Source organism: Mixophyes fleayi, chromosome 4 (assembly GCF_038048845.1).
Source record: "Mixophyes fleayi isolate aMixFle1 chromosome 4, aMixFle1.hap1, whole genome shotgun sequence".
In the NCBI taxonomy this organism is placed as follows: domain Eukaryota; kingdom Metazoa; phylum Chordata; class Amphibia; order Anura; family Limnodynastidae; genus Mixophyes; species Mixophyes fleayi.
In genome coordinates, this window is record NC_134405.1 from 161,334,661 (window position 1) to 161,360,296 (window position 25,636).

At 39.5% G+C, this 25,636-nt stretch overlaps 1 protein-coding gene and 1 long non-coding RNA gene across 3 annotated transcripts in view; one reads left to right on the forward strand and one right to left on the reverse strand.

Annotated features, from left to right (window-relative positions):
- CD36 (CD36 molecule (CD36 blood group)) overlaps positions 1 to 6,367 on the reverse strand; it is a 27,153-nt gene extending 20,786 nt beyond the window's left edge. The window contains exons 1-2 of the mRNA XM_075205273.1: positions 6,245 to 6,367; positions 4,994 to 5,151 (exon numbers count right to left, since the gene is read on the reverse strand). Of these exons, the coding sequence (XP_075061374.1) occupies positions 4,994 to 5,151; positions 6,245 to 6,367 (281 nt within the window). The remainder of the gene's footprint in view (positions 1 to 4,993; positions 5,152 to 6,244) is intronic.
- LOC142150008 (uncharacterized) overlaps positions 6,227 to 25,636 on the forward strand; it is a 22,911-nt gene continuing 3,501 nt past the window's right edge. For both annotated transcript variants that reach the window (XR_012690966.1, XR_012690967.1), the window contains exon 1: positions 6,227 to 7,091. This is a non-coding gene — a long non-coding RNA (uncharacterized LOC142150008). The remainder of the gene's footprint in view (positions 7,092 to 25,636) is intronic.

Genomic DNA, 25,636 nt, shown 5'->3' on the forward strand with positions numbered 1-25,636 from the left:
TGTTAACTCGGCTTCCCTGATATTCTACACCACACCTATGAACTGCCTGACCGATATTTGCACACAAGTGCTGCTATTGTATTACTGCACAATACCTATGCACTGCCCTCTTTCACATGCCCTCAATAATCTACTATACTGGCACAAGGAGGATAGTTTCATAGAAAGTGGTTAAAAATGTAAAAGTCTAAATATTGTGCAAACATTGCATCTCACTAGGTCCAAATGTTCTAGATAAAAGTTATTCAGTGGTTATCAATCAATATTATGTAACTAACAAGCAATTAGACCAAAAGCCTATTTATTTTACCTATTATAATCAGAAAGCATCAAGCTGTGTCAGTAAAATCACCAGATTATCAAGCAACTAAAGGTGACCGCGGCTGACCTTACTGTGTGATACTACTCAATAAAGATATAAGAGTTTATGGTTTGCAAATCAAGCTGGTCTTGGCTAAGAGTTATTTCTTAATTCTTCTCCCTGCATGTGCTGTTCTAACGAGCTTCCTAACACTACTAAGTGTTCCAGACAATATTCTGCTGTATTCTCTTGTGTGCTAGTACCTCTGGTAGAAGACTATCACACATATATTATCCATACTTGCCAACTCTCCCGGAATGTTCGGGAGACTCCTGAAATCCGGGTAGGTCTCCCGGGAGAGCAGGCAAATATCCCGCATACTGCAACTTGCTCGTCAAAATGACGCGATTAGTGGTGAATCATGTAATTTTGGCCCTGCTCCCGCATAAAAACATCATTTTGTCGCGTGGCGGGGCCAAAATGACGCGATTGACCGCATCCCGCCCTCCAACCACTCCCTCTGCCCGAGATCTCCCTGAATTCACTTTTCAAAGGTTGGCAAGTATGATATTATCATTGCCATACATCCATTGTAATGCTCTTATTTTTCAACTGTATTGTTTCCATGTCACATCTGTTTTTTTTTAATTGATAAAGGCTACTTTGTTAATTGATTAACCCAACTATGGTTGTATGCCGTGTATAAGGTTGTATTTTCTGTTTTTGGAACTGCCCATAAAATCAGACTCCATCTACTTTTGCCAGAATGCAGGTCCACTAGAAATGAGAATTGTGGAAGACCAAAAAGATAAATTCAAAATCCAGTCTAACACTTTAGGGCCTCCCTTTAATTAAGTCTTCCACTGCCATCAATGTATGATGCCTTTCCCACACGTAGAATGCCATCTTTAATCCTACGTCACGTAGATACCCAATCACTATATTGACAAATGAGGAAAGCTATTTTCTAGAGATCACTATCCCCTTGTGTCATACTGGTCTGAAGGTAATGTGATTACTGATGTTTCCTGCATAAAACAGAAAACTTGTAGTAACTAGTAAAAGTCAAAGCATTTCTGCCACAGCACTCCTGACGCAGCTCAATTCTTTCTGATTAAAACATGTAAAATAAACACCCAATGACCTCACAGTGTATAGTTTTGAATGTTAACACATGCTACACGAAAAAATATAAAGTGTTTGTGTAATTTAAAAAGAAATATATTTTTTTAAAGTTATCTTCTTTATAATCTTGTGATAAGTTAAAAAGGCAGCTCAGACTTCAACGAAGCCTGTGTTATGAGACAAGAGTGTAAATAATAAAATAAAAATTCAGACCCCAAAATGATGTCAGCCACTCCCTGTGAGCCTTACAAATTTTGAATATATACATGAACATCATGCAAAATACATGTGACCCCAAACCTAAAAAAAAAAGTGCCATTGCCTCCAATCTTTTCCTACCTTATTCCAATTTACAGTATAAGGATTTGTGCACACAAAATGTATACAAACCATAGTACACAAAATTGGTATGCCTATACTGATGACTTTAACCAGTTTTATTTTGGGGCTGCACTAATTATCAAAAAGCAGTTTTAGAAAGAAAAAGTATATTTTTCATACTATTTCATATACTATTGTTCTTCCATTTTTTCTCCATTTTGCCCACATTTGTGGGCAGAATGGTGGCTAAGTGGTTAGCACTTCTGCCTCTCAGCACTGGGGTCATGAGTTCAATTCCCGACCATGGCCTTATCTGTGTGGAGTTTGTATGTTCTGCCCGTGTTTGTTTTGGTTTTCTTCGGGTGTTAACTCCCACACTTCAAAAAACATACTGGAAGGTTAATTGGCTGCTAACCTACTCTGTGTCTGTGTGTATGTTAGGGAATTTAGAGTGTAAGCCCCAATGGGGCAGGGACTGATGTGAGTGAGTTCTCTGTACAGTGCTGCAGAATTAGTGGCGCTATATAAATAAATGATAATAATAATAATAATAATAATAATAATAATAATAATAATAATAAAATAAAAAAGTGATGTAATCAAATATGACACCAAATGGAAGGCTTATTGGTCCTGACAAAATGTATACAATTTGCCTGGATAGATTAAAAAAAAACAAAAAATATAAAAATTGGTCTGGTCAGGGCCTGATTAAGGGTTCAGGCCGCCCTAGGCTAATATGCTGGTAGCGCCCGCTCACCTTCCACGCCAGGCTAATACACAGTAGGCAAAGATAAACTTGTCCTTACTTTAAAATCCAACTTCCTTCACACACCCCCATCAATGTTTATGTTCACATGTTTTCCAAATTCAGCTCCACTTGTGTTTTTTAAGGGTTTACAGAAATCTTTGCCACTCATCTACTATGGGAATACATCAAGATTAAAACCTTGCTATATTTTTCTATCAGGTTTTTTTTTTCTTGGGAGAACAACTATTCTGGTAATATCCTAATGAGTCAATTAGATAAGGCTTGGGTCTGGTGACGAGGGGTGAAAACCTTCCTGTCACTAAGTTGTTACAAATATAAAAAAAATTGTAACAATGTGAAGAAACACTAAAGACTAGTCAAGTAGTAGTTTACTAGTTAATGCTCCATAAATAAAAATACATTTATTAAAACAAAATACTAATTAAGGAAAGCCCTCTCTCTGAAATAATGTAACAATTATTTGTAATTACTAAGAAATAATAAAGTCATTCCCTATATTCATGCCAAAACTTAAAAATTGAAGGAGTGAAAACCATCCAGGGCCTGATTCATTAAGGATCTTAACTTAAGAAACTTCTTATTTCAGTCTCCTGGACAAAACATGTTACAATGCAAGGGGTGCAAATTAGTATTCTGTTTTGCACATAAGTTAAATACTGACTGTTTTTTCATGTAGCACACAAATATCAACTTTAAATTTCAGTGTACAAATAAGCTATCAAGTATTTGTGTGCTACATGAAAAAACAGTCAGTATTTAACTTATGTGCAAAACAGAATACTAATTTGCACTCCTTGCATTGTAACATGGTTTTGTCCAGGAGACTGGACAAAATAAGAAGTTTCTTAAGTTAAAATCCTTAATGAATCAGGCCCCCAGTCATTAAAGCTGTACTAGCACTACAATATATAATATTTACTAAGGTGCCCTTTCCCTAGCTGAACCCCAGAAAATGGCTAGACAGAGCAGGTCTTCTGTTCCTTAGCCATAGGCAATAACCAAGGAGACAATAATCACTGCTTGTTATTGATCCTTAAGCTAACACCCTCCCTCTGTACAAAAAAAATAGACATATGTTACGTATACAAAGTAAACAATTGCAGAATAAAATAATAAGGTATAAATGCATAGGTCAAATCATTTTGAGAGAGTAGCTAATGGAGGAATTGAAAAAACTTTTTTTCAAAATTGTCCTCCGGAACCCCCCCACCACCTAATGCCTAACTTGAATATGGTACCAAAGGAAATCACTATCTGTACTGAGAAAAACAAATCTAAAATTTGCTGGGGTAGAGTAAAAAATAAAAGTTATTCCTGGTAAAACCAATGCAGTACAAATTCCTTCCATAGGTGCATTCTTGGCTTTGATTCTTGGAAAGGATTAAATTAAAGTGTTAAATTAAACATACATTTTTCTCTTATGATACGATTCATTACAGTCTCATTTGTTTAAGTATGAAAATGAGGGGACATCAAGCTGTCTTTATTATGTGGCAGTTTTATGTGTTTCAATATTTTTATTATGTAGTTATTTGCACATGCACCCAAGCTAAATGTGAGTGGATGGTTAATCTGTCCAATCGAAAGTGTAGGATATCCATTGATTAGTGATACTTTCTGAGCACCAATAGAAATCAACCTTTTACCAGGAGAAAGAGGCCACATGCAATACAGGCCTGTCTCCACAAATGTGCCCTCTCTATATTTAGTGGGAAATTGATTTCACTGCAAACTCAATGTAAAGCCCTTTCGTAGCCTCACCTCCAGGTATTATGGTAAGTGAAACATCACTGATATTTATATGCATCTTTATAAATTGAATTTCCCCCTTTGAGTCTTGGTTAAATATCTCATCCACAAAAATTAAATCTTGTGTATGAGCGCAATTCTAAATGTCTGAGCTCACACTCTTCTCATCAAAAGCTGCATTTCTTTTTTTATCCTACTCAGATGCTGCAATCTTGACACGAAAATCTAGGCATTTCCTGTAAAATGTGGGCGCATCTGCACAATAGGATAATAACATTCCAAAATGAGACACAGCGGAGCTTCTTTGCGCAATTCTAAATTACCCTCTGTGAATCCAATTATAATTCTGTTTTGTCCATGGAAATGTCCATATTTGTAAATATTGACCAAACGCACATTACAATTCCTTTTATTTGTTTTATTAGAATGCAATGATCAATAATTATTTTCTGTGGTTTCTAAGATAATATTTATCGAAGAGTATTTTTTGCTAAGCTAAAAAATACAAATAATCACACTACTACCAACTACAGTGGTCAGGTCATAATTGTAGTGTGCTGTTGTCTAGTGGAGCTGGACCTGTCCATAAGCAAATTATATTCAAATTATGGCAGCTAATACACTTACATCTGATTAAAAACATATATAACACACGTTCAAGTGATATGAATATGCAAGATTCAGAAATATGAATTCCTACAGCAATCATAATCAGCTCTACTTACAAATATGTGTAAGGCCCTTTTTGCTGTAATCTTGGTTTTCCAGCATTTAAGATTTCGTCTGGATTCAATACTTGAAAAATCCAAAAGTGCCTATAGACAGGACTTCCCGTCACCAGCCAGTTGTCATAGGCAATAGTTCCTTCTTCAATGACTGCTTCCTGTTGAACAACAAGTTGTTAACATAATCTAGTGACCATTTGCAGCTGCGTTTTGCCTCCATAATGTCAGTTACCATTCATAATATCCTAGAAAACTTCAGTCACATTAACGTATTTGAACGTTAATTTTAAAATACTTTAATTAAACTTCTGAATATTCCAACACAACCTCCCATTATCCAATTGTAAAGAAATACGGAATTTGCCGGCGCTATATAAATAACTGTTGATGATGATGATTATCCTATATTTTAATTTAACAAAAATGATGTGCCATATATGTATCAGTTGGGAGAAATGAAATTCACAGGAACATTATATGTACATCATTTTCTGTGCTCCTGTCAGTTTCATTTCTGTCCATGTAGATATCATTTATGTCCACACTAAATAAATATTAAAAACTAATTGTGCATTAGTGTCCTCCTTTAGGGAATTTCTACATATTACTTCATGACTACTACGTGATAATTACTGGGGTGAGTATTAAAAATAGCACACAATACATATCAGTAAATAATTACTTTCATTGCTATAGTAAAGTATTAATAATTAAGGTCAGATAACTTTAGCAATGTCATGTATTAAAGCGGGGGAAAAACACCTGCTGATATGATGTTAAAACAATGCAGACAACTTCGTAGATCACCTAGTCTCATTTTTTATTCAGTCATAAGAATAGCATATTAATAGATATGTATAGTGTTAAGTACAAATTATTGATATAATGCACCAAAGCTCCAGCTGAATACATAAAGCACTAAGTTGCATATTATAGTGAAACGGAAGGCCCAAACAATAAAACTTTATGTCAGGTATTTTAACTTTGTAAAGATATAATTTAGTCTGTACATAGTAAAATCACAGGGAAATCAGGGTTTCCTAAGGATTTTTCTGAAACTGAATCTAGCTAAGAACCATTATGATTCAGCCATATTCCAAACCATAGCCAGGATGCTGTGCATTTCTAATAGTTTAACCTGAAACAATGAAAATATTTTAATGGTTCTTACAATTAACTAAAGCAACTATATAAAACATAATGGTCATATCATTTGTCCTATCGTAATATTAAGGAATGCATATACCTTACCTCATCTATTTTGTCTTCAATAATCATATCTCCCACAGGCATAAGGACTCCTCCAAGAATAGCCAGCAGTCCACCAATAATAGATCCCGCTATTAACCAGCATTTTTTATTGCAGCAGGACATTCTATTTGTTGTTGGGGAAAATCCAAGCAGTGTTATGAGACAATTTTAAAGGCATCAGTTGCTTTTATAGTGCTTTTTTTGTGTAATGACTGATAATTCTAGCAATATTCTTAACTGTAGTGATAAAGAAAAAACATGTCCTTCATTAAGGATCAAAGTTCAAGAAACTGCAAGCTTATGATTAGATAATAGATAATACTATATTATTTGCACAAATTTAAAGGTACAATATACTGAAGAAAACTCATTTTTAAAACAGAATAGAAGAAATAAATAAAAACTGATACTAAGGAAAAATGTGCTATTGCCAATAGCAATCAGATTATTTTTTACCTGTTCTAAAACTTTTTCTGGTTGCTATAGAGCTACAAATTTCCGCATGCATAACTAGTCAATGGCTACCTGGGCTTGTTGGGATACATATTGCCATCATTGCTTTGAAAACAAATTTGCCATACCAGATGGCCCAATATTTTATAGCATCTACTCCCAGGAATTGCCCAGGACTATGTAGGAATGTCATGCATGCATTAATAGAACATTTCACTAGGGTGTTAGTAACTATTGCTCTGTTGTTTTTCACAGTGATATCTACATATAAGAAACTTTGAAATAGGAATGACTATAACCGGACAAGAGCCCTTCACAGCATTGGTGAAATGAGAGAGGGCCACATATAGAGACTGAGAATCCACTAACTCATGTAATAGCCAAAGTATAAAAGGTAAGTTACATGAATTTGATTATTACATTTTATTAAAGCATATGTACAAATAGATAGCAGTACCACCAAAATATTGTGCAAATATTTGTGCAAATCTGGCAAAGGGTTTGTTTCTATAAATGAACAAATTCGGAGCAAAAATTTGTAAACATGTCATGATTTTGGACAAAGCATATCAATTTGCAGTGAATAGAAGAAAATCCCTGTGGATAATATAAGAACAGTACATTTTGTGAAACAGAGCTAATAGCACCAATCAGAATTACATGACCAAACCCCTAGAAATATGTAGCTAGCTCACCACTAATTTTGCTAGCTTCTGTGAGAGAAGAAACATCTGTCAGTGCCTGTCAAATGGCAGGGTCAGCACAGACACCCTCCCCTGGGCGCAGGTAGTGCGTGCATGAATGCTCACTTAAGACCCTCAAGGACAAACTTGGAAACATCAGCCCTGTACTCTCATAACCTGTATTCATTGCTGGTGGTGGATTAGGACCTGAAAAAAAATATTATTCTTTACACCCATAGATCAGCTGTGAATAATTGTATTCTGTGTACATGTATATAATCTGTCATTTATGATAAAACTCTTTTTAATGTTCTTGGCCTATTATGATTTCCTTTTTATACCTTTTACCTTTTATGTCCTCAAGGTTCAATGAACTACCAAACACCCAATACCCTTCATGCTCTCAACCCTGATAAGCTATTGTCAACTACAATATACGGTAATGTCATGAATAGCCACCTCTAGCCACTCCCTGACTTAATATCTTATCATATATTCACACAGTCAAACAATATATTACCTCTAATTTGTAAGGAAACCTCTCCTGACCCACTTTATCTGTCACAAACCGTCATGTTCTCATGTACCAACCCTGTCAGAGTGTGCAATTTCTCTCTAATTCTCATGTCCCCCAAGTTAGAACCTGAGTGAAAAGTGGCCTGGGATTCTAGACACAGCACTTCTATGTGGGGTCGTACAGTAGCATGGTTGCTAGGCCCCTCAGCTACACTCTCTGTGTTGCTCACTGGCTGTGTCTCTTTATGGGGGCTGCCTGAGAGAATGCCTCCCTCCCCCAAAGTCATGTAAGTGGGAACCCCTTAATTCTGGCACAGCAGAATACCTACTTCCACTCTGCCCTGTTTCCCAGTTTCAAAATTCTCTGTTATTGGGACACACTATTTATATGGGAGTATAGAGTAACCGGGAGTTTGGGTCCCTTATCAACCCCCTCTAAGCTGTTAGACGGCTGACTAAGGGATGGTGAGCTTGCAACTGACCACCCTGTGTCTATAGAAAGCAATGTAGGGCTGCTGTCATTCGCTACTTCCCGTTGGTCAGGTCTATGTGTCTTCCCCACCTTTTCAACACCCCTGGTATTGTTGGTTCAGGCACAAAGAAACATCCCGTTTCACTCTGCCCTCCCTCCCATTCACACTGTACCCTATCTTCTGAGCATATTACCTGGGTAGAAACATTGCTTTTCTGTAACCCAACAGAATTAATCACATTGTCATCTTTCCCATTTCTAGCAAGCATCTTATCTACACCACTATCAATGCCAATATTTGCAGTAACAGTGTCATCTGTCCCTACCTCATGACAAGATGTCAGTGAAAAAACATATTTAGATTCTACCACAGTAACAGTTCTCACCTTTACATCATTACACATTTCACTATTAGGGGTTTCCAAATTACCCCCTATTACCTCAGGTTCTCCACATAAATCAGCATAATAGCAAGAGTTAACACTGGCACCTATGCGCTTGTCATCCTCACATATCTCTAGCACATTACCAGACGCAAAAAGATCAAGGAACATTTCAGGTTCTTTACACAAAGTCACATCATTGCCAGGTTCAGCATTATCAAATACTACCTGTGAGGAGTCACACGGTGAAACAGAATTAGAGATAGCAGGAACATATTGGGATATTAATCGTCCAAGATCAGTACCCACTAACACATTTGTGGGAATATTTTCAGAAATATCCACTTCTCCCACAGAAATAGTCATCTCCACAATTATGTCCTCTTTAAAATAGAGATGAGCGCACTCGGATTTATGAAATCCGAGCCCACCCGAACGCTGCCGATCCGAGTCGGATCCGAGACAGATCCGGGTATTGGCGCCAAATTCAAATCTGAAACTGAGGCTCTGACTCATAATCCCGTTGTCGGATCTCGCGATACTCGGATCCTATAAATTCCCCGCTAGTCGCCGCCATCTTCACTCGGGCATTGATCAGGGTAGAGGGAGGGTGTGTTAGGTGGTCCTCTGTCCTGCTATATCTCGTGCTGTTCAGTGCTGTGCTGTGGTGTGCTGTGCTGTGCTGTGCTGTGCTGTGCTCAGTCCAGTGGTGCTGCGTCCTGTGCTCTGTCCTTCTGAGGTCAGTGGTGCTGCTGGGTCCTGTGCTGTGTCCTGTTCAGTCCAGTGGTGCTGTGTCCTGTGCTCTGTGCTTCTAAGGGCATAGTTATTTCCCCAATATTCCCCTGTGTTTAAAAAAATAAAAAAAAGTTATTTAAAAAAATACCAAAAACTAATTAATTTTTTTTTTAATTACCACAAAATTTGCACAACCAATCCTGCAGTATAAGCCCATTGGTACTGCAATATTACCAAGTTCACACATTCAGCAGTAAAAGTCCAGTGGTACTGCAATATTACAAAGTTCACACATTCTGCAGTACCAGTCCAGTGGTGCTGTGTCCTGTGCTCTGTCCTGCTGAGTTCCGTAGTGCTGCTGGGTCCTGTGCTGTGTCCTGTTCAGTCCAGTGGTGCTGTGTCCTGTGCTCTGTGCTTCTAAGGGCATAGTTATTTCCCCATTATTCCCAAGTTTTTAAAAAATCAAAAAAAAGTTATAAAAAATATTAAAATTAATTTTTTTTAAAAAAAAGTAATTATAACCAAATTTGCAAAACCAATCCAGCAGTATAAGTCCATTGGTACTGCAATATTACCAAGTTCACACATTCTGCAGTATCTTGTGCTACATATAATGGAGACCAAAAATTTGGAGGATAAAGTAGGGAAAGATCAAGACCCACTTCCTCCTAATGCTGAAGCTGCTGCCACTAGTCATGACATAGACGATGAAATGCCATCAACGTCGTCTTCCAAGCCCGATGCCCAATCTCGTAGTACCAGGCATGTAAAATCCAAAAAGCCCAAGTTAAGAAAAAGTAGCAAAAAGAGAAACTTAAAATCATCTGAGGAGAAACGTAAAGTTGCCAATATGCCATTTACGACACGGAGTGGCAAGGAACGGCTTAGGCCCTGGCCCGTGTTCATGACTAGTGGTTCAGCTTCACCCACGGATCTTAGCCCTCCTCCTCCCCCCCCCCCTACAAAAAATTGAAGAGAGTTATGCTGTCAGCAACAAAACAGCAAACAACTCTGCCTTCTAAAGAGAAATTATCACAAATCCCCAAGGCGAGTCCAAGGATGTTGGTGGTTGTCAAGCCTGACCTTCCCATCACTGTACGGGAAGAGGTGGCTCGGGAGGAGCCTATTGATGATGTAGCTGGCGCTGTGGAGGAACTTGATGATGAGGATGGTGATGTGGTTATTGTAAATGAGGCACCAGGGGGGGAAACAGCTGATGTCCATGGGATGAAAAAGCCCATCGTCATGCCTGGTCAGAAGACCAAAAAATGCACCTCTTCGGTCTGGAGTTATTTTTATCCAAATCCAGACAACCAATGTATGGCCATATGTAGCTTATGTAAAGCTCAAATAAGCAGGGGTAAGGATCTTGCCCACCTAGGAACATCCTCCCTTATATGTCACCTGAATAACCTTCATAGTTCAGTGGTTAGTTCAGGAACTGGGGCTAGGACCCTCATCGGTACAGGGACACCTAAATCCCGTGGTCCAGTTGGATACACACCAGCAACACCCTCCTCGTCAACTTCCTCCACAATCTCCATCAGATTCAGTCCTGCAGCCCAAGTCAGCAGCCAGACTGAGTCCTCCTCAATACGGGATTCATCCGAGGAATCCTGCAGCGGTACGCCTACTACTGCCACTGCTGCTGTTGCTGCTGTTAGTCGGTCATCTTCCCAGAGGGGAAGTCGTAAGACCGCTAAGTCTTTCACAAAACAATTGACCGTCCAACAGTCGTTTGCCATGACCACAAAATACGATAGTAGTCACCCTATTGCAAAGCGTATAACTGCGACTGTAACTGCAATGTTGGTGTTAGACGTGCGCCCGGTGTCCGCCATCAGTGGAGTGGGATTTAGAGGGTTGATGGAGGTATTGTGTCCCCGGTACCAAATCCCGTCGAGATTCCACTTCACTAGGCAGGCGATACCAAAAATGTACAGAGAAGTACGATCAAGTGTCCTTAGTGCTCTAAAAAATGCGTTTGTACCCACTGTCCACTTAACCACGGACATGTGGACAAATGGTCCTGGGCAAACGAAGGACTATATGACTGTGACAGCCCACTGGGTAGATGCATCCCCTTCCGCAGCAACAGCAACAGCTGCATCAGTAGCAGCAACTACAAAATGGCTGCTCGTGCAAAGGCAGGCAACATTGTGTATTACAGGCTTTAATAAGAGGCACAACACTGACAACATATTAGAGAAACTGAGGGAAATTATCTCCCAGTGGCTTACCCCACTTAGACTCTCATGGGGATTTGTGGTGTCAGACAATGCCAGTAACATTGTGCGGGCATTAAATATGGGCAATTTCCAGCACGTCCCATGTTTTGCCCACACCATTAATTTGGTGGTGCAGCATTACCTCAAGAGTGACAGGGGTGTGGAGGAGATGCTTGCGGTGGCGCGCAAAATTGCTGGACACTTTCGGCATTCAGCCAGTGCCTACCGCAGACTAGAGGCACATCAAAAAAGCATGAACCTGCCCTGCTATCACCTCAAACAAGAGGTTGTGACGCGCTGGAACTCCACCCTCTATATGCTGCAGAGGATGGAGGAGCAGCAAAAGGCCATTCAGGCCTACACAGCCACCTACGACATAGGCAAAGGAGTGGGGATGCGCCTCAGTCAAGCGCAGTGGAGACTGATTTCCGTGTTGTGCAAGGTTCTGCAGCCATTTGAACTTGCCACACGAGAAGTCAGTTCCGACACTGCCAGCTTGAGTCAGGTCATTCCCCTGATCAGGCTGTTGCAGAAGCAGCTGGAGAAAGTGAGGGAGGAGCTGGTAAGCCATTGCGATTACACCAAGCATGTAGCTCTTGTGGATGTAGCCCTTCGTACGCTTTGCCAGGATCCGAGGGTGGTCACTCTATTAAAGTCAGAGGAATACATTCTGGCCACCGTGCTCGATCCTTGGTTTAAAGCGTATGTTGTGTCTCTGTTTCCGGCGGACACAAGTCTACAGCGGTGCAAAGACCTGCTGGTCAGGAGATTGTCCTCTGAAGAGGACCGTGACATGCCAACAGCTCCACCCTCATTTTCTTCCACATCTATGGCTGCGAGGAAAAAGCTCAGTTTTCCCAAAAGAGGCGCTGGCGGGGATGCTGATAACATCTGGTCCGGACTGAAGGACCTGCCAACCATTGCAGACATGTCTACTCTCGCTGCATTGGATGCTGTCACAATAGAAAAAATTGTGGATGATTACTTTGCTGACACCATCCAAGTAGACATGTCAGACAGTCCATATTGTTACTGGCAGGGAAAAAAGGCAGTTTGGAAGCCATTGTACAAACTGGCTCTATTTTACCTGAGTTGTCCCCCCTCCAGTGTGTACTCGGAAAGAGTTTTTAGTGCAGCGGGGAACCTGGTCAGTGAGCGGCGAAGGAGGTTGCTTCCTCATAACGTTGAAAAAATGATGTTTATAAAAATGAATAATCAATTCCTCAATGAAGTACAGCACTGCCCTCCAGATACTACAGAGGGACCTGTGGTTGTGGAGTCCAGCGGGGACGAATTGATAATGTGTGATGAGGAGGAAGTACACACTGTAGGGGGAGAGGAATCAGAGGTTGAGGATGAGGACGACATCTTGCCTCAGTAGAGCCTGTTTAGTCTGTACAGGGAGAGATGAATAGCTTTTTTGGTGTGGGGGCCCAAACAAACCAATCATTTCAGCCAAAGTTGTTTGGTAGGCCCTGTCGCTGAAATGATTGGTTTGTTAAAGTGTGCATGTCCTATTTCAACAACATAAGGGTGGGTGTGAGGGCCCAAGGACAATTCCATCTTGGAACTTTTTTTTTTGCATTATATGACCAATCAACAGTCGTTTGCCATGTTCAAAAAGTAACACCAAATTTAAACAAATTCAAGAAATTAAACCAAAAGTAAAATGCCCTGTCATAATTTAAAACAAGAGGTATTGACGTGCTCTAAAACTACTGTATTGTTGTTTATATTTTATAAACACTACACTTGAAAGCTTGAGTCTTTCAATAAAAAAGTAACTGTCCATTGCACGAATATTTGCAACAGGGACAATTTTAGGGTTAAGAAAGTCAACTAATAACACTTCGACGCTGTCTGTCTTTATAAACACTACACTTGGAAGTTGGAGGAGGTATTGTGGCCCCGGCACCAAATTTACTACCGGGGCCACTCCACTGTGCAGTCCATATTTAGGTGTATCAGATATTAAACAACGGTGACAGTTGATGCCCAATTTTTTAATTATATTGTGGCCTCGGTACCAAATTGTGTACCGCGGCCACCACACTACGCAGTCCATACCCTTTTTTGGTGGAATTCTGACCCGTGGAGGGTTTTTTAATTATATTGTGGCCTCGGTACCAAATTGTGTACCGGGGCCACAACACTACGCAGTCCATACCCTTTTTTGGTGGAATTCTGACCCGTGGAGGGTTTTTTAATTATATTGTGGCCTCGGTACCAAATTGTGTTCCGGGGCCACAACACTACGCAGTCAAGATAGATAGATGCGTATCATAGATAAAGTACATTCAGTGGTGTGGGGCAAATTGAAAAATATTCAAAATGCACTGACATTATCAAAAACAAGAGGTTTTCACACGCTGAAACTCCAACATGTATATGATGGAGAGGATGGAGGAGCAGCCGTATGTGCAGTGTAATGCAGACCTGTTGAAGGTTTTTTATATATTTTATTGTGGTGCCCAGTGCCCACTACTCTACGCAGTCCAGATACTATTTTTGGGTGTAATTCTGACCTGTTGAAGGTTTTCTATATATTATATTGTGGTGGCCAGTGGCCAGTCCTCTATGCAGTCCAGATACTATTTTTGGGTGTAATTCTGACCTGTTGAAGGTTTTCTATATATTTTTTATTGTGGTGCCCAGTGCCCACTACTCTACGCAGTCCAGATACTATTTTTGGGTGTAATGCAGACCTGTTGAAGGTTTTCTATATATTTTTTATTGTGGTGCCCAGTGCCCACTACTCTACGCAGTCCAGATACTATTTTTGGGTGTAATTCTGACCTATTGAAGGTTTTCTATATATTATATTGTGGTGGCCAGTGGCCAGTCCTCTATGCAGTCCAGATACTATTTTTGGGTGTAATTCTGACCTGTTGAAGGTTTTCTATATATTTTTTATTGTGGTGCCCAGTGCCCACTACTCTACGCAGTCCAGATACTATTTTTGGGTGTAATGCAGACCTGTTGAAGGATTTCTATATATTATATTGTGGTGGCCAGTGGCCAGTCCTCTATGCAGGCCAGATACTATTTTTGGGTGTAATTCAGACCTGTTGAAGGTTTTCTATATATTATATTGTGGTGGCCAGTGGCCAGTTCTCTATGCAGTCCAGATACTATTTTTGGGTGTAATTCAGACCTCTTGAAGGTTTTCTATATATTTTTTATTGTGGTGCCCAGTGCCCACTACTCTACGCAGTCCAGGTACATTTATTGGTGCGAATCATACAAGTTCAGGGTTTTAATATATATTGTGGTGACCCACTCCTCTACGCAGTCCAGGTACATTTATTGGTGCGAATCATACAAGTTCAGGGTTTTTAATATATATTGTGGTGACCCACTCCTCTACGCAGTCCAGGTACATTTATTGGTGCGAATCATACAAGTTGATGGTTTTCTTATTATATATATTGTGGTGACCCACTCCTCTACGCAGTCCAGGTACATTTATTGGTGCGAATCATACAAGTTGATGGTTTTCTTATTATATATATTGTGGTGACCCACTCCTCTACACAGTCCAGATACATTTATTGGTGCGAATCATACAAGTTGAGGGTTTTTAATATATATTGTGGTGACCCACTCCTCTACGCAGTCCAGGTACATTTATTGCTGCGAATCATACAAGTTGATGATTTTCTTATTATATATATTGTGGTGACCCACTCCTCTACGCAGTCCAGATACATTTATTGGTGCGAATCATACAAGTTCAGGGTTTTTAATATATATTGTGGTGACCCACTCCTCTACGCAGTCCAGGTACATTTATTGGTGCGAATCATACAAGTTCAGGGTTTTTAATATATATTGTGGTGACCCACTCCTCTACGCAGTCCAGGTACATTTATTGGTGCAAATCATACAAGTTGATGGTTTTCTTATTATATATATTGTGGTGACCCACTCCTCTACGCAGTCCAGGTACATTTATTGGTGCGAATCATACAAGTTGATGGTTTTCTTATTATATATATTGTGGTGACCCACTCCTCTACGCAGTCCAGGTACATTTATTGCTGCGAATCATACAAGTTGATGGTTTTCTTATTATATATATTGTGGTGACCCACTCCTCTACGCAGTCCAGGTACATTTATTGCTGCGAATCATACAAGTTCAGGGTTTTTAATATATATTGTGGTGACCCACTCCTCTACGCAGTCCAGGTACATTTATTGCTGCGAATCATACAAGTTCAGGGTTTTTAATATACCGTATATTGTGGTGACCCACTCCTCTATGCAGTCCAGGTACATTTATTGGTGCGAATTATACAAGTTGATGGTTTTCTTATTATATATATTGTGGTGACCCACTCCTCTACGCAGTCCAGGTACATTTATTGGTGCGAATTATACAAGTTGATGGTTTTCTTATTATATATATTGTGGTGACCCACTCCTCTACGCAGTCCAGAAAGATACCTCGTTGCAACGTTTTGGACTAATAACTATATTGTGAGGTGTTCAGAATACACTGTAAATTAGTGGAAATGCTTGTTATTGAATGTTATTGAGGTTAATAATAGCGTAGGAGTGAAAATAAGCCCAAAAACTTGATTTTTAAACTTTTTATGTTTTTTTCAAAAAAAATCCGAATCCAAAACCTTAAATCCGAACCGAGACCTTTCGTCAAGTGTTTTGCGAGACAAATCCAAACCCCAAAAATAATGAAAATCCGGATCCAAAACACAAAACACGAGACCTCAAAAGTCGCCGGTGCACATCCCTACTTTAAAATCAGCCTCCTCCAAATTCTGTGCAGCCTCTGGTAGTACGCTGCTAGCATCATCATCTTTCCCCAGCAGAGTAAACGGGGACTCTGGATGCAGAATCTTGGTAACATATCCCACATTGACTGTAGCTGGCAGGGGAATCTTTTCCTCGTGGGCCACCCCTATAGGATTGCTTCTCCAGCTGGTGAAAGAAGTCGTTGTAGATGATGCCTTTCTGCAGCCACACTGGTTTTGAACAGACACTTTGTGGTTTCCTAACAGAGTGTCTGCTTAACCTAATTACCTCCCACTGGGCTAATTAACTAAATTTTGTAAAGAAAAGAAACAGCAACTTTTTTCTGAGGGGAAATCATGGTCATTTCTATTTATCAATTTAATATTTTATTTATGCCCTCATCCTGACAGGTACATGCACTGGTTTCAAATAACTGGCACACTATTTGCCAAATATTTCAAAGTTAAGAGTTTCTGTCAGAGCTGGATTGAGGCTTTGGAGGGACCGGGGCACTTAAAACAGGTGAGCACCTAAAGTCTAAAATTTAAGAACTTGGAGGGCTCTCTTAGTTTGTCTGCACATGTCAGTGGCTCCGTCTCTCTATCCAGGGTTCCAGGACACAAATACTACTTTGCATTTCTCACTTATAATAAACTTTTATTTTTTATTTTATTACAGATACAACCAATTGTGCTAATATCTTGACTATCCTCTCATACTATTCTCTGATACAGAGTGCCATTACATAACTAAGCATTACTATTACTAAATTAAAACAATTATTTTTCTTTTCTTTTTGTTTACTAGTGTTTTATAAACTTGTTTACTAGACTGATCAGATCACTCATCTCTCCTCAGATGTGCTGGCTAGTGGCCTCTCGTTCCCTAGCCATGCAATCAGTAAAGTGGGGTTGGGAGAGGATGGGCCTCCTATGCCACACTGTCTGTTGAGTTGGGGACTGGCTGGGCTTGCTTTGCCACCATCCTCTTTCTTTCTCCCAAATGCGCCCTCTAACCGCAGCAGGAGGGGGTTTTGCTGCTGCCACCACAAGGCTCCTTAGCGGCACCTAGAACTGCGTCCTTCTGGGTAACTCTCACTGTTGGTGTACCACCTCACTGGGCACCAGGGCTGGTACCCCTGGCCTCTTCTGTTAGATCAGGGTTGCTGTGGATGGTTCTCCCTGGCTTATCTCACAGGCCAGAGCTGCAAGGTAGCGGGCAGAGTGTTGGTACTGGATGCAGGGTCCCAACCTTAGAACAGCCAGATAACAGAGTAGCTTGGGTCTAATCTGTAGGTCACAGGAATTACACCAGGTTAGTAGGTATCAAAGCAGGTTCCTTAAGTAGTGATGTTTATTAGCTCAGAAAGTCCTAAAAAGGACAGTTGCGCACACCAGTTTGTGGTACTAGCGCTCTTTCCAGAAGTTACAGATGGTATAATGATACATGGTCAAACAGTGCTTTTTAATACAGTTTTGGACGCAACCTGGCTTAAACGAGCCCCCTTTTCCAACCAGGCTTCAAAAAGTCATCAGTATGTGATATCTCCTCCAAATTTGGAGTTAACACGATTTTAAACTTTATCAAAATTCACATCAATCTGAGATATCCTCAGGCACTTGCTGCTTGCATTATTCAGACAGGTTCTGAGATGCAGGATGAAAAGCTACACAAGACAGAAAGGCAGTGGCCCCGTGCTGTGTATACAGGCTAAAGCAAGTGTTTGTCACTTCACATGAAAAAGGTCTAATTAGCCTTAATGAGGATTTCCTCTAGAAGCTAAACACAGATTTCCTCAAACAAATGCCTTTTACTTCAGAATTCAGTACATTTCTGATACACAAATATAACAAAGTATCAAAATCAGTACATTTGCAATTAAATAAATTAGCGCACTGCACTATTGATTTAACTATATTTATACTAAAAGTTATTTATAAGTGATCCAGCCACAGAGGTAATAAGTTATTATTTTTATTATTATTATTTATTATTTATTACTAATAAGACCAGAGTTGGATTATTATTATTGTTATTATTAGAATTTTATTGATATAGCATCAACATAATCCGCCGCACTGTGCCCTATGAGTTTACCAATTTGGTCATGAGCCAGTAAACTTACCAGTGTGTTTCAGGACTTTTGGAAGAAACTGGACCACCCAGAAGAAACCCACATGAAGATGAGGAGAGCATACAAAATCCAATAGTACTGTGGCATGTTTAAGTTCACTCACTGTTTAATTGACACTTGAATGCATCATTAATCTAAAACATTGCTACTTCATCTGTATCTGATGGCAAGTAAAATACACTGAGACATATCTATAGTCAAATATATTAATAGAGCTATTACCACATATCTGGTGCAAAGGGTACATAATAACATATCATTTATCAAGTATCGTATGTTTATCTATATTTGGTGGCCAGCATACAAATTGGAGCCATATCTGGTGCTAATAACAATATTGAGACATAAGTTTCGCAAAGTGGAAAATGTAGAACCATGTCTTGTGCCAAGTGAACTATGTAAAGCCTTATCTGGTGTAAAGTTTGATGGGTCTTCCATAATTTGTGTCAAGTTTAATATGTAGAACCATAGCTAGAGCCAGGTACTTAAACCCCCCCCCCCCCCCACATGAACGCTCTCTCCCATCAGGTCCCAGACACCATCTACCTCTCTCCTTTCTCCTACTGATGGGTACAGCTCAGAACAGCTCTCAGCCTCCTAGCTAGTAACACTGTTTGCAACCCTGTCCTGAAATACAATACATTTACTGAGGGTATGAACCTGAAAACCTAGTAGCTAGTAGTAGCCAACATGTTTGACCAGGCTGATAACTGTCTGTAAACTCTGCCAAGAAGAAGAGTTGCTCTGAGCAATGGGAAGAGAGTAATGTCAGCAGATTTTTCTTTAAGTAACTTGCAGTTTAGAGTACTACCCAGTTTGCTCTATGATTACACTTCAGCTAAGCTGTCAATATGGGTGGCTCCCACATACACTGACACCCATATTAGCACTGTTTGTCACTGAGATGATGTGCTGTATGATTCCACAGCATGGGGGATCAGCCACCAGGCAAACCCCAGCCTAACAACAGCTGATCCGATCCTAGGTCCGGTGCCCTCCCTTCCTGTGAGATGGTGGTCCGAGGCAGGTTGTCAGAATGGGAAATTTTTTATTAGGTGTGTGTCTTGACTGGATGCATTATTAGGTACAACTACTGCAAATAGAAGTAACCCATTTGCCATCCAAATAACCTAAAAATTGTTGGGGCATAAATTCAACAATTTTGGTACAAATTATTCAACAGATGCTTCATTAAATTGAAATCTTATGACTGTGGAAGTCACTGAATTAAGATGATTCCCTGTCATAATCCTAGGCTTTCATAGCTTTCCTAGCCACATGGCACATAGATTAATCTTGCTGATAAAGCCCATTTTTAGATAGGAACTCTCCTTGTGTGAAGTGCTTGTGTAGGACTTGGTTAGGTCACCTGTCAAACTTATGTGTGTGTTTATTTACATTTTTCTCTGGTGCATTGCAGGTCACAGTGGAACCTCTTGTGGTTCCTCAAGTACCAGCATGCCCTGGAAGCCATGGGTATGCTGGAGTTTGCAGTACTACAAGATCCAGCATGCACCATCATTTAAAGGTGGCCTAGCCAGGCTGGGACCTGTGGTGCACTATGGGAAAAATGAAAAATGAACTCTTTATTTTACTAATTAACCCACTGCATCAGGGATGTGGTATTAACACTAGTGCTATTAGCACAGGGCTGGTTATTCCTTGTCAGGCAGGTTGGGAGCTGCATATGGACCCTATTTCCCTAAGGAATTTAGTCCTGTGCTGACCAGCCTATGGCTGAGTTGGCACTATGCAGGGTAACCCATGTTATGAGGTTTCCTGTTTAGTGCTAACAGCCTGAGTTGGCATATGCTTATGGCATAAATTATGTTTGATTCTATCTAAGAGCACTTAATGTTTGCACATGGAGATAACATGCATTGAGGTGCAGCTATTGGTGAAGGACACAAATGCAGGGGATATGCAAGTTTTGTAAATTGTTGTAGACAAGTAGTAAAGGAGATGTGGAGAGAAGTTATAAGTAATGATAGGTGGTGTTATCTACTGAACTGAAGAAGCTAAGACCAGAATGTTTGTGAAGTTATAACTGAAAACCGCATTCAGAACAAAAGCACTGTTTAAAATGCCATATAGACCCCTGTCTGTCTGTGGGCTGGTATAAGTGCATACGCTCATGCGCCTATCTCTGGAGCTGCTCATATTTGCCAACCCAGTAGAGTCCAGTCTTCGCTTCACAGGATGCATGGGTATTAACCAGATAGCTGCCCCTGCACATACAGGTTTATTAACAACAAGTGTTGTATGATAGCAAAGTGCAATTATAATTATGCATGCAAAGGAATGGGTTGTTCGCAGAGCTCACACTGTCTGATCAGGATTGTTACTCTGGCTCTCTTTCTACAACCACTGTCCTGTGAGGGTCAATTCCTTTGCCCTGATATCACTTCACTACGGGGTATTTCTTCCCCTTTAGCCATTCTGCACTTTGCACCGCTAAATACTCACTGGTGGGCAGACTATTACAAATGCTCCTCTAAGGATAACTCTTAGGGCCTGACTCATTAAGGAGAGCAAGGTAAAAAAGGAGTAAATTTGATCCTGGACAAACCATGTTACAGTGCAAGGGGTGCAAATTAGTTTATTATTAGTTAAATACTGGCTATTTTTTCATCTAGCACACAAATACTTGATAGCTTTATTTTCACACTGAAATTTAAAGTTGATCTAGGACATGCCTTACCCCAACTATAAATCTGTCCCCACAGTTTAAATTTACCTCCCCCTCCAATGCAACATGGTTTTACCCAGGTGCAAAGTTACTCCTTTTTCTTTGCTTTGCTCTCCTTAATAACTCTGGCCTGTAGAGTGGACATTCACATCCCAGGACTATTAGATCACTGAAAAGGTGACTTAAATTAATTAAATGTAGCGTTATGATCCTAGGAGTATAGTTGAATCATTGCTTACCTTGAACCCACACAGGGATATTTCCAAATATATACCTTGTGTAGAAATGCTACTTTCCCTGGAAATGGGGGCAGTCGTCTCTTTCATGGTCCTGGCCTGAAATCCTCCTTTTGTCCTTTCAGTGGTCTGCGCTGAACATCCACATAACATATGGGGCGGTGGTAAAGATTATATCGGATGAAATAAAGCCGACAACATTCATACAGATAACATAAAGCAGATTACAGTGACACTGACATATGCGAAATACAGACTTACCCTAAAGACGGCTCATGTTAATTGCGACTACACAAGAAGCCGGCTGTGGGATTCTCGTCAGTTAAAATGACCACACTGAGATTGCGGTTTTGACGGGGCAATGGCAGGACCCGGCACGTCTATAATGTGGAACTCCTAATCCTAAACTTAAACGTAAGCCTAATTGTAACCCTAACCCTAATCGTAAACCTAAGAGATATAGCACTAGGCTTCACTGTGGCGAAATATAGATCTTTGGAATGTTATAATTAACTGTAAGCACGGCGATGGGATTACACGGTAATAAAATGTTCTGAAAGTTAATAGTTAACAGGTTATCTATGTACAGTCATGGCCAAAAGTTTTGAGAATGACACAAATATTATTTTACACAAAGTCTGCTGTCTCAGTTTTATGATGGCAATTTGCATATACTCCAGAATGTCATGAAGAGTTATCAAAAGAACTGCAATTATTTTCAAAGTCCCTCTTTACCATGACAATGAACTTTATCCCAAAAACGACATTTCCATTGCATTTCAGCCCTGCCACAAAAAGACCAGCTGACATCAGGTCAGTGATTCTCTCATTAACACAGGTGAGAGTGTTGACGAGGACAAGGCTGGAGATCACTCTATCATGCTGTTTGAGTTAGAATAACAGACTGGAAGCTTTAAAAAGAGGGTGGTGCTTGAAATCATTGTTCTTCCTCTGTTGGTTACCTGCAAGGAAATACGCGCTGTCATCATTGCTTTGCACAAAAAGGGCTTCACAGACAAGGATATTGCTGCTAGTAAGATTGCACCTAAATCAACCATTTATCGGATCAAGAACTTCAAGGAGAGAGGTTCAAAAGTTGTGAAGAAGACTTCAGGGTAGCCCAGAATGTCCAGCAAGCACCAGTGCAGAGATTGCTCAGGAATGGCAGCAGGCAGATATGAGTGCATCTGCACGCACAGTGAGGCGAGGACTTTTGGAGGATGGCCTGGTGTCAAGAAGGCCAGCAAAGAAGCCAATTCTCTCCAAGAAAAATATCAGGAACAGACTTATATTTTGCAAAAGGTACAGGGATTGGACTGCTGAGGACTGGGGTAAAGTCATTTTTTCTGATGAATCCCCTTTCAGATTGTTTAGGGCATCTGGAAAAACGCTTGTCCGTCGAAGGAAAGGTGAGAGCTACCATCAGTCCTGTGTCATGCCAACAGTAAAGCAGACAATTCATGTGCGGGTTGCTTCTCAGCCAAGGGAGTTCGCTCATACACAATTTTGCCTAAGTACACAGCCATGATTAAAGAATGGTGCCAAAACATCCTTCAAGAGCAACTTCTCCCAACCAACCAAGAACAGTTTGGTGACAAATAATGCCTTTTCCAGCATGATAGAGCACATTGCCATAAGGCAAAAGTGATAACTAAATGGCTCAGGGATGAAAACATGGAAATTTTGTAACCATGGGCAGGAAACTCTCCAGACCTTAATCCCATTGAGAACTTGTGGTCAATCCTCAAGATACAGGTGGACAAATAAAAACCCAAAAATTCTGACAAACTCCAAGCATTGATTAGGCAAGAATAGATGGCCATCAGTCAGTATGTGGCCCAGAAGTTGATTGACAGTATGCCAGGGCAAATTGTAGAAGTCTTCAAAAGGAAGGGTCAACACTCTTTGTATAAACTTAATGGAATTGTCAATAAAAGCCTTTGACACTTATGAAATGCTTGTAGTTTTACTTCAGTATACCATAGCAACATCTGACAAAAAGGTCTAAAAACATTGAAGCAGCAAACTTTGTGAAAATCAATATTTGTGTCATTCTCAAAACTTTTGGCCATGACAGTATTGTACTAGCATAGATTTCCAAGCAATACAAATGTAAGTCAAGTACTTGTGTAACTTATTGTAATTAGGTAAAATACTTGCTTTTAACTATAAAACAGAGATTACTAAAATAAAAATCAGCTAACATGATTATCTTTATAAACTTTGCCTCTAATAACCATCAATAGCAACTCCCCTATTGGAGTAAACCCATATTCATATAACAGTTTTCACAAAATAACTATTGCACTCCATTTAGATGCAGCTATAGCAAAAAAAAATAAGTTTAGTTCTGAACAAACTGGGGCCAAGCATTTTAAGTTTATTGCTGGGCAGATGGTATTTATGAATACCCACTTAACAGCAGTCCAACAACACTAATATAATTTTGTCATTAGATGTATATATTCATCAAGAAATTGAGATCTTATATAACATCAGAGCATAAAAACTGGAACTTGTTCACATGTGATAAATGTCTGTGCTAATTTACATTTAGTCAGCCTTTGAAAACCAGACGCTCCTATTTTATATTATAGAGAATATGAAAAAAATGAAATATTCTTATAACTTCTGTAAATGTATTTGTGTTTGCCATTGTGATTTGGTTGGAGGTGCAATTGCACTGGTATTTATCTAAGTATTTTAGTCTTTCACTTTGATAAGACTAAATATCATACTTTAAATTATTAGTTTTTATGGCCGGTCAACCATTTTACCTTTCCTCTATATAATTTGATTAATAGGAGATCAATTAGTAGAGGTTTACAATAATCAAGATGAGAAGGTATACTGGCATATATTAATGTCTTAGGCTGGGTACACACTGGAGCATTTTCGTCCAATAATCGGACAAATCAGTTGACATATGACTGGAAGTCCGACTTCGATCGGAAGTCGGGTTAGTGTGTATAGTGACACGATGGTCGAAAATCGTTCCAAAGTGTCGATTGTAGGCTCATTTGATTGGTTGTACTGTTTAATATTTTGCGACCAATCCACCTAACGATCATTTAGTGTGTTTAATTTTCTGATCGATCCACGAGCAACTGTTGATAGTTCCTTGAGCTGCGACTCCTTTGGGGGCGTGTGTATGTTAATTTCTGATATCTGTACCAGTCCCACGTGGTGCAGTGTCCGCACGTCACTCATTTAGTAATTTGGTGCTTCTAGTGGTAAAGCAATAGCAGGTGTCTATTGCATTAATGCATACAGCATATGTCTGCCAGTTTAATTCTAAACCTTTATTAGTGTAGTGTTATTTAAAATAACAATGTTTTATTTATATGTGTATTGCTTATGTCTGCCTCCTTAATTATAGCGATTTGTTACTTTATTGTATACTCAATAATAAAAATGAAAAATATGTGTATCACATCTGTCTGCCTACATAATTATATACATTTTTGTACATGACACATTTTTGTGTTTCCTATAGATGTGTATAGATGTGTATTTTATGTATGTCTGGTTGCATATTAGTGCACCTATGTAAATGGTATGGCATATTGCACCTGTGTTCTGCAACCCTTTAGATGTACATTCATCATTTTTTATAATCAAACCTTTATTTACTTGTTTATGCATATATTTGTAAAATACATAGAATTAACCACACATTGTAAATCCAAAAGATTTATTGTTGAATTCTGTATAAATAAATGAACAGTTGAAAAATATAAAGTTTCAACATATTTATATTAGCAATATAACTTTGGACTTTTTAATGGTTAAAGTGGCTACTGCTTTGTGGCATAACCTTCGGAAAAAAAATGAAACATCTCCATGAAGTTTTTTTCTAGTTTTTATTATTTATTTTTTTTCATCACTAATGTTTGCCCTTAATTCTTTAAAATATTCATCAAGCTTTCCCATCTTCTCTACCACACCCTTCAAAGGACTACCAACATTCCGTCCGATATGACGATGGTATCTACGAGAAATGGAAAAAAATATTTTAGCATTTAACTTCTATATCTTTAATAAAGTTAAGTTCTTTTCCAACACCAAGTAAAGTCTCATTTTCTCACCTTCTACACTGCTTGTAATAA